Source organism: Natator depressus, chromosome 20 (genome assembly GCF_965152275.1).
Source record: "Natator depressus isolate rNatDep1 chromosome 20, rNatDep2.hap1, whole genome shotgun sequence".
NCBI classification, from domain to species: domain Eukaryota; kingdom Metazoa; phylum Chordata; order Testudines; family Cheloniidae; genus Natator; species Natator depressus.
Window position 1 is genome coordinate 15,410,206 of NC_134253.1, and position 14,518 is coordinate 15,424,723.

At 45.7% G+C, this 14,518-nt stretch overlaps 1 protein-coding gene across 1 annotated transcript in view; it reads left to right on the top strand.

Moving 5' to 3' along the window:
* Positions 1-7,012, top strand: part of LOC141975292 (gametocyte-specific factor 1-like) — a 31,508-nt gene extending 24,496 nt beyond the window's left edge. The window contains exons 7-8 of the mRNA XM_074935586.1: positions 4,410-4,536; positions 7,007-7,012. Coding sequence (XP_074791687.1) covers positions 4,410-4,536; positions 7,007-7,012 — 133 coding nt within the window. The remainder of the gene's footprint in view (positions 1-4,409; positions 4,537-7,006) is intronic.
* The last annotated feature ends 7,506 nt before the right edge of the window (positions 7,013-14,518 follow it).

Genomic DNA, 14,518 nt, shown 5'->3' on the forward strand with positions numbered 1-14,518 from the left:
GTATTTCTTGTGACAGTGCTTTCCATAAATGATGTGCTTTCAGACTACTTTGAACTCATGCTGCTGTGTTGTTGGGAAGATGCAATTTACTTTATGAATCCTATTTTTGGGGTGATGGTGGGGGCGTTCCCACTGGCATGACTCAACAGTCCTGTGCCCCTGGGTCAATGTTTCCTGTCTCCTTTTAGTGGCAGATCCATATGAGAGTATAAGAACATACTGTTGCTACCAGATAATGGTTACTCCTCTAGTTCTACTGTAGTACTCTTAGTGCTGATGGTCCTGGGTTCAATCCCCACTGGTTCTGTATTTGTGGGGGGGGGGTATTAAACACTAAACTGTTACGCTGGGCTTGATAGAAATGCAGACTGATGTCAGCTGTTTAAGCCTAAAACTTCTGACAGCTAATCTAATCTCTCATGGCCTGAGTCAGAAATAATCATTTTGTTGTTTGTGTAATCACAATGTGGGATTGGAAAATGAAGCATAATGTGTCTGGTCATTATCTCTGTCTCACCCCTGAACACCCAAATCATTGTACTGTGCCTTACCTGTCTAATCAGAGGTCATCAACATATGAACTTCTACAGCCTGTAACAGTGACATAGAATTGTAGGGTTGAAGGGACCTCGAGGTCCTCTAGTCCAGTCCCATGCACTCATGGCAGGACTAAGTATTATCTAGACCAGTGGTTTTCAAACTGCGGGTCGTGACCCAGAACTGGGTTGCGGAATGAAGGGCACTGGGTCGCAGCGGCTCTCGTCAGCACTGCTGACTGTTAAAAGTCCCGTCGGTGGTGCTGCCCAGCTAAGGCAGGCTAGTCCCTAGCTGTTCCGACACTGCACTGTGCCCTGGAAGTGGCCAGCAGCAGGTCCAGCTCCTAGGTGGAGGGTGAGCCCCAGGGCTCCATGCGCTGCCCCCGCCCCGAGCACAGGCTCTGCACTCCCATTGGCCAGTTCCCGGCCAGTGGGAGCTGGGTGGGGCAATGCCTGTGGGCGAGAGCCATGCGGAGCTACTTGCACCCCTGCGCCTAGGAGCCAGACATGCTGCTGGCCGCTTCCGGGGTGCAGTGTTGTCCGCGGTGCCAGGAAAGGCAGGAAGCCTGCCTCTGCACCCCAGCTGCACCGCTGACCAGGAGCCTCCCGAGATAACACCACACCCCTGCCCCAGCTCTGAACCCCCCAAACCCAGAGCCCCCTCCTGCAGCCCCAGCCCAGAGCCCTGACCCCCTCCCACACTCTGAGCCCCTCATTCCTGGCCGCAGCCCACACCCCAGACTCCTCATCCCCAGCTCCTTTGGATCGCGGGCATCAACAATTTTTTTTCAACTGGGTCACCAGAAAAAAAGTTTGAAAACCACTGATCTAGACCATCCCTCACAGCTGTCTGTCTAACTTGCTCTTAAAAATCTCCAGTGATGGAGATTCTGCAGCCTCCCTAAGCAATTTATTCCAGTGCTCAACCACTTGGACAAAAGGAAAAACTTCCTGTCAAACCTAAACCGCCCTTGCTGAAATTTAAGCCCATTGTTTCTTGTCCTATTCTCAGTGGTTAAAGAGAACAGTTTTTCTCCCTTTTCCTTGTAGCAACCTTTTCTCTACTTGAAAACCGTTATGTCCCTCCTCAGTCTTCTCTTCTCCAGGCTAAACAAACCCAATTTTTTTCAATCTTCCCCCATAGGTCATGTTTTCTAGACCTTTAATCAGTTTTGTTGCTCTTCTCTGAACTTCCTTCAATTTGTCCACATCTTTCCTGAAATGTGGCACCAATCATTGGACACAATACTCCAGATGACATTTAATCAGCATGGAGTAGAGCAGAAGAATTACTTCTCATGTCTTGCTTACAACACTTCTGCTAATGCATCTCAGAATGATGTTGACTCCTATTTAGCTTGTGATCCAGTATGACCCTCAGATCCTTTTCTTCAGTACTCCATCCTAGGCAGTCATTTCCCATTTTGTATGTGTGCAACTGATAGTGGAGTACTCTGAATTTGTTCTTATTGAATTTCATCCTGTGACGGGTTCCCCCAGGGGTGCCACCTGGGACTAGGGTTCCACTGACTCACCAGCCTGGGCTCCCTCTCAGCACTGTGCTGCTGTGACAGGCTATAGACTGCTCCTGGACCTACACTCCCAGCAGCATTCACACAGGCAGGGACACACCCAGCTGCAGTTTCATGCAGGCTTTGGACAGCCACTGCATGATCCAGCAATAGAGAGGCTACAGCCAAAATAACCCCCAGTCTGGGACCCCAGAGCTGTACCATCCCGCCCTGATCAAAACCCCAATCAGTATGAATTTATTACCCAGTTCGCCATTCCTTCAATGTGGAGAGGACAATGCATACTTGTGTTAACCAGGCTGAGATTTTTCCCCAGACGCTTTGGTCACAGGCATACCAGTTTAGATAAAGCAAAAAAGTTTAACTACAAAAGAGAGATTATAAATGATAGAAAACAGACCAAAGCAGATTACCTCGTAAATAAACAGAACTGCAAACTATAAGCCGAAAATACTAGAAAGATTGGATATGAATTAACAAATTCTCACCCTGGCTGATGATAGTCAGGCTTGCAGATTCTTAAGGGACAAGCTGCATTTGTTTTGCAGCTTGGGATCTCCTACCCTGTTCCAAGACTTTTTCTTTTAGAGCTTCTCTCTGTTGAGTTGTGGGGAAGTGAAGAACAACCAATGATGTCACTCCTTGCCTTATATAGCTTTTTCATATGGCAGGAGCTCTGTTTCAAACTTGGTTCCCAGACCAGTTTGTGGAAAAATTCAGGTACCCCAAATGGAGTCCAGAAGCATGGTCTGGTCACGTGCCCTTGCAGAGTCATAGCAGCCATAACTTACAGAGTGGCCTTCCACAGGAAGGCTAAGCTATTCCACAGTCCATTGTCTTTGTTGATGAGCCATTAGCACTGTTTGGCTTCTTCACTGTTGTACCTGAAAGGCTGGCTGTGGGTGTTTTCCAGAGTAAGCCCCTTTGAAATACAGATACCTAGTCAATATTCATAACTTCAAATACAAAAATGATACATGCATACAAATAGGATAATCATATTCAGCAAATCATAATTTTTCCAATGACACCTTACATGACCGATCTTGTACAAAACATCATAATTATGCCATAATCAATGATCCTAATAATAACACTATGATGAATACGGAGTGTTACACATCCTATTTACTTCAGACCATTTCTCCAGTTTGTCCAGATCATTTTGAATTTTAATCCTATCCCCCAAAGTACTTGTAACCCCTTGCAGCTTGGTATTGTCTGCAAACTTTATAAATGTGCTCTCTATGCCATTATCTAAATTGCTGATGAAGATACTGAACAGAAGCGGACCCAGAACTGATCCCTGTGGGACCCCACTCAATATGCCCTTCCAGCTTGACTGTGAGCCACCTACTCTCTGGGAACGATATTCCAACCAGTTATTCACCCACCTTGTAGGAGCTCCATCTAGGTTGTATTTCCCTAGTTTGTTTATGAGGAGGTCATGCGAGACCATATCAAAAGCCTTATTAAACTTAAGATACACCACATCTACCATTACCCTCCCCCATCCACAAGGCTTGTTACACTGTCAAAGAAAGCTATTAGGTTGGTTTTGCCACGATTTGTTCTTGGCAAATCCATGCTGACTGTTCCTTATCGCCTTATTATTTTCTAGGATTCGGCAATTTGATTGCTTAATTATTTGCTCCATTATCTTCTCGGGTACTGATGTTAAGCTGACTGGTCTGTAATTCCCCAAGTTGTCCTTATTCCCCTTTTTATAGATTTGGCGCTATATTTGCCCCTTTTCCAGTCCTCTGGAATCTCCTGTCTTCCATGACTTTTCAAAGATAATTGCTTATGGCTCAGATATCTCCTCAGACAGCACCTTGAATATTTTAGGATGTATTTCATCAGGCCCTGCTGACTTGAAGACATCTAACTTGTCTAAGTAATTTTTAACTTGTTCTTTCCCTATTTTAGCCTCTGATCCTATCTCATTTTCACTGGCATTCACTGTTAGACGTCTGCATGAAGTCTGCATGTATAGAGATGACTAGGGCATGTGTGCTGAGATGCCATTTACAGTTGAGGGCAGTGCAATACTGATGATCAAGCTTTAACTCTGGTTTTTCTTGCTGTCTTTGGCTTATTTCTTTCTTGTCTGGATGACTGATTCTGGGGATTTTAGTCAAAGTAGATGGCATCAACATGTTGCACACTTTTCTCTAGCCTTTGCGAGGAGAAGTAACTGTTCTGATTGCATGAAGGTTTGTTTAAATTAACATACTCTGTTGTCTTCAGTTTTAGAAAAATACTTGAATATTTATAGTAAAAGGTACTTGGCTAAAAGAAGTACACATGTGTAGGATAATTCGTATTTGATCTCTTTCAGCCCTGGGTCCAGCGTAATAATGGAACAAAAGAATAACCTAACGTCAGGCATGAGAGCACCCAAGTCCTTGCCATATAGCCTATCCTGGAAAAGCAGTAAGTACAATGGCTGGTGGTCTCCTCATGCTGTAAGCTGGGACCTACATGTTAGCTCAAAGTGGAACGGGATAACTTTTCTCTGTATTTTTATTCCGTGTGTCAGCATTCTCCTCCATAAACTGAAATGCTTTTATTACCACCATCAGCAAGTGGAGATGGAGAGCTCTGTAACACAATCCTCCCTAGAAGCAGCTGCATTTCTGTAGTGGATGGAGTGTCTTCTGTATCCAGGTTTTATTTTGCTGTAGGTGGCATTGTGTCAAAGGTTGTCAGGCTCCATGTATTGCCCCCATTACTGTAGCATCTGACATTTAAATTGTTCACCGCTCTTGGTTGAACAAAAGTCGAGGCTTACAAACAGGGCTGAGTTTGGCACAGTGGAGCTCAGCACAGTTGTAGCTCTTCGGGTTCAGCTGCTACTGAAGTCAGTGGACGCTGTACACGTGTGCAGCAGCTGTAGCATTTGGTTGGTTTTGCAAAACTTGATTGAAATCTCAGAGCTAGGGTGTGTCTATCCAGGAAAACCTACCAGTGTTACTTCCAAGGGGATGTAATCTAAACGAAAAAGGCCATTGTTTGGAATAAGTGTTCACGTAGGAAGTCACCCACTTAGTGGTGTAGTAATGTGTATTCCTTAGGGAATTCTGCACTAAAAAATTAAACATTCTGCACACAATCTTTTAAAATTCTGTATATTTTATTTGTCAAAATAATAATAATATAATCACACCAGTTTCAATTATTTTGGTATCTTCTTTCAAACTACCTGTCAGCCAGTATGTCTGTAACAATACAGACAGCAAAAAAGATTCCCCCAGGAGTAGAGAGTCAAAGAAACTCCTACAGCAACCCAGTTCCTGTTTCTCTGTTATGCTTTTGTTGGGCACCTCTCTGAGTGTGTCACACACATCAGCTGGGCCCATCTTTGGGAGAAATCTCTGTCCCTCCAGTCTTAGGCATCCACACCCCCTACCCTCCCAGAGTCCAGCTGTGGGGGACTAAGGGGGTGCCCCAGACACCTGCACCCCCTACCACCCAGAACCCAGGGATCCAGAGGGAGAAACAGCCTGATGCTGGGTCCCAGGCTTGTACAGAGTTTCCTGCATGCCACTTTCTTCCTTCAGGACATGCTGGGAACTGCACCTGCATGGAAAAGTCCAGCTCCCCCTCGCCCTGGCAGTGTCATGTATTTGCAAGCTGGAGAGCCAGGCTCTGCTAGGTCCCGCATCTGCTACTGACAGCCAGCAGCTTTGCAGCACTAATTCTGCTCTGGGGGGAGGGGGGAAATGAAATTATGTGCAAATTCTGCACTGTGTTGTGGCACAAAATTCCCCCTGGAGTAAATGTTGGTAATTTCCCCTATATACAAGCCTGGGTCTGTTCCCAATGGTGTCTATGGATGAGTCTATTGTAGTTGTTGGGGAGTGTGGGCTCAAGACTTGGCATTTTTCTCAGTCATCTGAGTCCATCCCTGATGAGCTGAAATGGCTGTTATCCCTCCCAAAGTCAGATCCTGAGCTTCAGCTCCATGCCTTACTCTGAATGCCCTGTCTCAGCCCTTTGCTGCATGGCTGCCGTGCTTTCCTGTCCACCACATGTCCTGCTAGTGGAGGGGACGTGGATCTCCGATCCGCAGATGTCAGGCTGTGGGGACTGGAAACGGCTCAGAAAAGAGAAGCAAAAATTACCCAGGGTCTGGAATGGCTTCCATACAAGGAGAGACTAAAAAGATGACTAAGCGGGATGTGATAGAGGCCTATAAAATCATGATTGTTGTAGAAAAAGTGAATAGAGAAGCATTATTTACCATTTCACACAATACAAAAACCAGGGGGTCACCTGATCAAATGAATAGGCAGTAGATTTAATACAAACAAAAGGAAGTACTTTTTCACACCGTGCACAACTAACCTGTGGAACTCATTGACATGGGATGTTGTGGTGACCAAAAGTGTAACTGGGCTTAAGCAAGAAGTGGATAAGTTCATGGAGGATAGCTCCATCAATAGCTATTAGCCAAGATGATAAGGGATGTTACCCCATGCTTTAGGTGACTCTAAATCTGTAACTGCTAGAAGCTGGGAGTGGAAGAGAGGGATGGATCACTCCATAATTGCTCTGTTGTGTTTACTCCCCTTGAAGCTCTGGTAGGGGCTACTGTTGGAGACAGGATACTGAGCAAGATGGAATATGATCTGACCCAGTATTGCAGCTCTTATGAGCTCTTGCCACATATGACTCTTCACAAGGTTTTGTTCTTTAAAAACTGATTCAGTTGCCCAGTGTCCCAAGAACCCGATTCCCAAAGCATTGAGTTCAGGGTAACTATTATTAAACAGCCTGGTGGTATTCCATGCCATTTGGATCTTAGGGAGGGAGTTTCATGTACTTACACTATACTTAATTGAAAATCTTTTACCCCTTAAACAGCAACAAGCATTAACTGGAAGGAGGTGTGACCCATTGAGCGTTTTTCTTGGTCCCCTTGTCAAACTGTAGCCGTGACGGACTGGCCATAAAGCTGTCCTGTTCCGGGGATGCCTGTGGCTTGAAAGAAAGCAAGATTTTGCAAGAGAATTCCTTTGAAGTAGCCATTAGTTTAAACATTGGGGAGGATTATGGTCTTTTACTTCTGAGTATATGACAGAGTTTCTGTGATCTGAGCATCTGTTCCCAGTGTGAGCCCCACTTGCTACAGAGACTGTCTCCTTGATCTTGGGCAAGTTACTTAAGCTCCCGTGCCTCAGTTTCCCCATCTACAGAATGGAGGGATGGTAATACTTACCCTGCAAGTTAAGTATTACTAGTTAGCTGAGAAGATAAACATGCAACTTATAACGCATCCTCAGATGAAAGGTGATGGAGAAGCACAAAATAGCATTTTTGCGGTTTACACTTTGGGTAGGAATTTGCCAGTTTAAAAAAAAAGGCCTCCACTTTTGCAGGAGATCCCCATTGAAATACACACGTTACTTGACGCCTGCTGTAAATTGCCAGGCAAAAGCGTGAATGAACTGAGAATGCAGCATCGTGGACACAGTTATTTGCAGTACAAAACACACTCCACATAAATGGGGGCTTGGTGTGAAGCTTATTTCTGTAGTTTATTTTTATCACTGTATTTTGAGCTAGTAGGTCAGGATTCATGTAACTGTAACTCTGAGGTGCTGAGCGATGAATACATTTCAAAAGCATAACGTCTAATAGTCTGGTTGCAATCTGATTTAAGAAAAATCTGAAAATTGTAATACACTATGCTAATCGACTCCTTCTTTGCACCAAGCAGGGTATTTTTTTTTTACCCTTTAAGTGCAGTTGTCCTGTCAAAAGCAGCCTTACATAAAACACATGGGCGGGGGAACAAGAGAGATGATTAATTCCCAAGTTTTCCTCAGGTGTTAGGCCAGAAAATTCATGATGATATTATTTATATCGTTGTTACAACCAGGATCTCATGGTGCTAAGGGCTGTACAAACAGAGAACAAAAAGACAGTCCCTTCCCCAAAGAGCTTAGAATCCAAGTAAGAATCTGAAAGTCACGCTGGCTTGTGCATTGCCAAGAATTAGAGATTTTGCAGCTAGAACTCAGTTTGACTAATCTGGCTATACGCAAGCCAGCTCTCCCTCTCAGCTTTGCTGGCTTTGCAGTGCTAGCAGAAGTAGTTTGGTCAGTAAAGTAAGCAGAAAGATAACAAACAAATGCACATAAGTGGCAGGTCAGAGTAAAGGGAACTGTCTAATATCCTCGCTTTTCAAGCCAGAGCTAAACTTTAAAAATGTTCCAGTACTTACAGCAGCAGTGAAGCTTGCATTTTGCCTTGAAAACACCTCTTTTGGACTCCTTTTTAAGCAGACCGATTAGGTACAACCAGATGCTTAATCACCTCCCATGATTAAAAAGCCAGGCAGCCCAGGATATTGTACCAATTTCACAATAAAATCTGCTGGGTGCATGTGTCTAGGAAGTACAGGGTGTGTTGTCGGCAGCCCTCTGCTTTTTTTTTATGCTGAGGTGCATGGATGGGAAATTGGTACTTGAAAAATGACTGCTCATCAGCTTTTGCTATGGTCATCACTATGGGCTGGCTGGCTGTGGTATGGAATAGTCGACCATTTCCAGATGCTGGACAGTAGGTGTCCTGATTTCAGGTGGAGAGTCCACAGGTATCATTGGACAGGTACTGGAACATTTCACAGACAAAACCTGCAATCAGTCTTGTCCCTGTATGGGCAGGCCACCTTGGGATTGTGTGCACCTGTATCTGATTAGATTTTCTAGTATATTAATCTTGTGAGATGAGGTTTTCTAAGGAGGATACTTGGGTGAAAGGGGGAATGGCTTAGCTCAGTGCCTGAAGGTCACAGCATTGATAAACACACACTGGAGATGAGTTCAGATGTGTCTGTGTACATTTGGATTGGTTGAGAGTGAGCTAAAGCAGAAGGACTTACTCCAAGTCTGTGGTAACGACCCTTAACGTGCCCAAATAGAGCAGCTGGTCATATAAAGCTTTAGCCAGCTTTCTAGCCAAGGTGTGGTGAGGATCCAGTCTAGCAGGGCTTCCTGGAGACCTACAGAACGTACCTGTGCTTCATATTTGACCTTTCTTAATGAATCATTGCACTATGGGCTGATGCATGGCATCAGCCTTGTTCTGCTGGGTCGGCTCCCAAAGACACAGCAGTAAGGACGGTTGCTTGGTTTTCATTCCACTGAAGGTGTTGGAGCTCCAGCCGGACAGGCTGGGTCTATTTTTGGGAAGGAACTAATGCTGAGCTCTGGGCTCAGGTTGGGCACTAGTCCTGATCTTGCATGAGCACAACCAAAGGGGCAGGAATAAGAGCATCGTCACCATACACTGGGACTCTATATAGAGCAGTCAGACATCTGCTTCCCCCAGTTAAGGAGCTTTTCCTGCATGTTGCTTGTAAACAGAGAACAGTTTGTCTAATAAACTGCCCCCTTCTCTGTGTATATGAAAGGGCCCCTAAGCCCTTATCCAGGCCTCCAGTCCCATTCCCCTACTCCCTGGTGTGCTGACCAAGGAGCAAAACGCTAGCTCCCTGTGCTAGTACAGGAGTTGCTTGTGCTCTGGTGGTGGTAGCATGAGGAGTGCTGCGTCGCTGCTTTGGGGAGACCGCAAACTGCCTGGCTGTGAGCACGAGTGTGCAAGAACAGTCCAAGTGTCTGCGTTTCAACACAGTGATTGACTTTGGTGAGGGGGTAGCTTGTGGACCTAGACTGAGTCCAAAGCAGCTTGTCTGTTGCTTACAACTGGGGGATGATGTTAGAGCTGCTATTGTTGACTATCTAAAATGTCTTGCTTTTTAATCTAATTGCAGGAGCCGGTAACTGAAGACCAGAGAAGAGGCTGCTATTGAGTGCTCATCATCTGTTTCCTTTAGAAATGTGAGGTGCTGGTTAGGAGACTCAGACTTATAAATTCCCTCTGTGTTGGCTAAGCACTCGCAGCCCTAACCTTCCTGCAGAACTGTTCTTCACATATCGGCTGCTGTCCCAAAATTATCCCGACCAAGGTAATTAGACAGAATGCTGTTAACCCTTGATATCAGAGATCAAACCCTCAAAAACTAACTCCACACACGCTGATGCCAAGGAGCTAGCAGAGTTCAAACTGTCTGGATCAGCATGCTCTACAAGTTACCTCCTGTAGGGTGTTTGTGTAAATCATTGCTCAAGCCCTGCATGTCTTTGGATTTAAATGCGTTGCAGCTGTTTACCACTGCATGGTGCTGATGGTACGTCCCTCTCATAGGGATTGCTGTGCCAGGTCAGACCATTGCTCCATGTGAGCCCACACTGGGGGTAAGCTCTCGGTGGTACATCTCTCCCCGATGGGGAGTTAGGCACCTGAATGTTTGGTTCCCTCTGTTTCCCTCCAGAGACCTTGAATGTGTTTGTGTGTCCCAGGATCAGATCAGCTGTAGCTCTAAGGCCTGCCTGTTATGCGCACCCACCTAGATGTGAAAAAGGAGCTGCCATTCAGACTGTAGATGGTGTATGGGGGAGTCAAAGCAAAAAGTCTTAAAACAAAATATTCTCATTGCTGTTTAGATTAGGCCTAAAAGTTCATCTGTAAGAGAGCTGGGATGGGGGATTCTGCTGAAAAGTGGCTGCCTTATCAATAAAACAGTTGCACTGTGCCCTCCCACCGTGGCAGCCCTAACACCACACTTCACATATGTGATGCCCAGTGCATGCCGCTGCTTGAGCACCTCTGGCCTGGTGCCCCTCTCTAGTCTCGCTCAGACTCTCTTGGGCTGTGGGGACTTGCAAATGATTTTTGTACTCCGTCACAGGGAGCGCCATTTAGTTCTGAGCAGGGGCATGTGTGGGTGTCCTTGTGCTTCATGGAGAAGGTGAGGGAATGTTAATTGTTGTAAGAACAGGGCTGGGGTGGCAGGAACATTACGCATCCTGGAACATCCACCCAGTCTAACACCTGGTGTCACGTGATCTGGACAACATTAAAGCGTGAGAATATCCAGCCAGATCCTGGTCTGTAGCTCTGTCCCATCTGTGTCTGTCCAGCAGAGCAAAGGGAACAGAGGGCAGCCAGGAATTTCCCTGACATCATAACGAGTTTCATGCTACCTGCTCCCTTCTCCTGGGGCAGAGAAGTGCTGGAGTGGGCCTCCCTAAAGCAACATACACTCCAGCCATTCTTGGCCCAAAGAGCAGTCTCGGGAGAACTGTGGTAGTCAGCATAATTTCAAGTAGTCCTTAGCCTGCATTAATTACACTAGAAGATATTTCTATCCCCAGCTGGCTCCAGCATCTGCATGTCAGCCAGCATAGGATCTGGCCATCACATTCTAGTCAAACCTGTCTTGTCCTGTTCCCCTCCACCGCACAAAAGAGAAGATTTGATATTCTGAGTAAAGAGCAAAGGCCCCTCCTTGCTCTTAGCCGAGCATCACTGCTTGATCCTGTACAGGAAGAATAATCCTGTGCTTGACATCCGCTTGTCACCGTGGAAACAACTATAGGGCTGGCCCTTTGAGGGAGTGAAGTGTGTTTGGTCAGAAGGCAAGTGTAGCAAAATCCGCTTTTGCCACCCTGCCATTCTGACAAGAAATAAATATGTGCTCTGGTTAGTGAGCTCTTCATACACCCATTGTTGTATCCACGAGATACTCTCTTGGGAGGGATTTCAGTGTTCCACTCCTGGCATTGTGGTTTAGTAGGTCCCACTTGCAAACCTGATGAGAGAAATGTCTAAAAAGTTGTGATAACGGGTAAGTAGCACCTTCCCCTCCATTAGCAGCAGCTCTGTGATAAAACTTGTTGCGTAGTTTTTTTAAGTCTTTGCAACTTGAACATATTTCTCTTGAGGGCAGAGTTAAGTAGTCAACTTCTTAGCAGCAAAGCAAACTATACATCTTTAGTTTGGCCATTAAAACTAGTCTGTGGAGATCCCAGTGTATGCAGAATAACTCTCCCTAACAATTGTACATAGTGGCAGCATGTCACTAACCTCCGCACTCCAGATTGGCGCAGTCTGTAGCGCCTCCATAGAATACATTCTGCGTGTCCTGTTAGGTCAGCATGTTCACCTCCAGAGGACAGATGTCATGGGACTTCTTTTAGGCTAGCTATTCTGATTCATTGCCTCAAAGATTTGTGGAGGCAGGAAGGTGCACAGACCTCAGACACTGAGCGTGCCCATCAGCACCAGGGCAGGAACTGAAACAGCGTTGCGTGGAGCTACCTCTGGGATTTCCCAAAGGGCTTGGTGTTGGCCTTCAAGCTTGTCTACAGTGGGAAAGTTATTGAAATAGCTGTTCTGGATTAACTCCCTGTGTGGACATTTACTGCTGAATAAGAGTATCGTTTTCTAATTTAGTTTAAAACTTAATCCACCTCCAAAGTGGATTAAGCTAAATGAGAAAAAGGCACTCGTATTCTAGAACAGTATGTCTGCACGGGGCCTGAGACAGATGTCGCTATTCTGGGAGACTTCCGTGTGTAGAGACCCTGACTGCTCCTGGTGACGCTAGTGGAAGGCGCTGGCTTCAGTGGAGCAGTTAGGCCAAAGCTGCATGTTTCTCAAACTCCCACTCTCCAGGATTAAAGGGCAAGAAAATTCTCAGCTGGGTTTAGGGCAGAGTACCCCTTCCCCCACTGTGTGATCATGGAAATAATCCCCTGTTGTCAGTCAATGCTGTGTCTTGTCCCAGCCTGTCACCTGCAGCACTCATACTGACAAGCTCTGACCTTACCCTGCCTGCCCCACCTTAGTAGGGCGTTAACAAAATGTACATGTGACCTTACAGCTAACTTGTTATCAGAAGCTGGGTTGAGTTTTGATCTAAAAGATCCATGCAATAAATAACCAACACACACACACACCCCTCCCCCTTTCAAAGCATACCCAAAAGGGGTCTGGCAGTTTGGGGGAGCCTAACTGCAATAGAAGCAAGCTGTTTATAACCTTTTATCTAGTAGATTGCAGATAAGGTACTGCAACTGCAAGGGGACATCTTAGAGAAAAGGAAACCTACTCTGATGTCCCCTCTGCTCTGGCAGAGTTAGGCAAAGCGCTCCTGAACTCTGCACTCAGCTGCTCTTGTCTCTTGAGGTTACAAGCTCTCTGCTGCTCTAACACCCGCACATTTTTCATTTGTGGGTTTGGATTGTGAGGAATCAATCCTATTGATTCTTTTCAACCCTCTCTCCATGTTAGTTATCCTGGGTTAGTTAGGATTAGTTAGGACCCACCAAAGGCACTTGTACCTGAGCTGGAAACCAGGGCTATGCTGTCAGAGACTGCCCAGCACCATCTGCCTTGTGTAGAAATATAGCCCTTTTCCAAAATCGGAGCCAGATCTGGTGTTTGGAGAGTGCCTCCTGCAGAGAGAGACGGGGCCCAGTTCCTTGGTGCCCTTGCACTTGTGGTAGCATGTCGCAGCAGCTTTGCGGTGGTGGGAGTGACTGTCTCAAGGCACAGGACAGCAGTGAGCTGGGGCAGAATGTCTGTATGCAGGATAAATCAGTGGTGGTCTTCCTTACAAAAAAGCTTCACCTGACCACCCAGCAACTTGATGCTCCTCCAGGGTTAGAAACAAGGGGAAGTTTGAGAAGCCCGTTGGCAAAAGTTACTCTCTGGTTTCCTTTATTGAAAAAAAAAAAAAAACAAGTGCGTTGAGCTAAAGTTTTATTTGTGGAAGTGTTCAGGATGGGCTGAAAACCTACAACTTGCTAGTCTGATTATGGGTACATAGGGCCATTAGCAACAGTGGTACTAGCTAATAGCCGCTGGGCCACCATTCCTGCGCTGGTTAGATGCACTTGTGAAAATGGGGTCCCACAACTTGGTAGCAGATTTTCAAGATTACCCAGGAGCGCCCCTGAAGAAGAATGGAGGCTACCGGGAAACCTGGCCAAACGCGCTCAAATCAGCATTGTGGAGGGAGCTGCTTTGGCTGCACTTAAGTGCTTTTGGGGACATCACTGTGCGTTTGTTTGCGCGTTGCACAGCGCCGTAATGTTACACTGCATAAAGCTAAAACAATGAGCCATGTAGAGAAAAGAGACACTGTTAAGAGTTTAGTTCATTTCTCAGGGGTGAAAATAACCTGAGTTTGAGCTTTTGTTTTGTTCCCCATGTTTTGGAAATGCTGTTCCTAAAAGCTGTCCATGGCTGTAATTTTGTTTGTATTTCAATAAAACCTGCTTTTTGGATTGCTCACACTGCCTTGTCATCTTACACCACTTTAGCAGGCCATTTTATTTCCTTTTCCTTTGTCTTCTGACAAAAATGAAGAGAAAAATAACCTGTTTATAGCATCTCTCTAATCCTATAAGCAGCCCTATCTGCTCTCAAGAATTCCATCGTCTCAGAATGGTAGATTACATTACCTCCAGCACCGACCGGTGAATTCTAGATTGTAGTGAGATTGGTGTGAATGAGCTGTGTATGCCTTTAACAAGGTGGTGCATTGAAGAATAAATCTGATTTTAAGGAGGCAATTGATCCAGTCTAGCA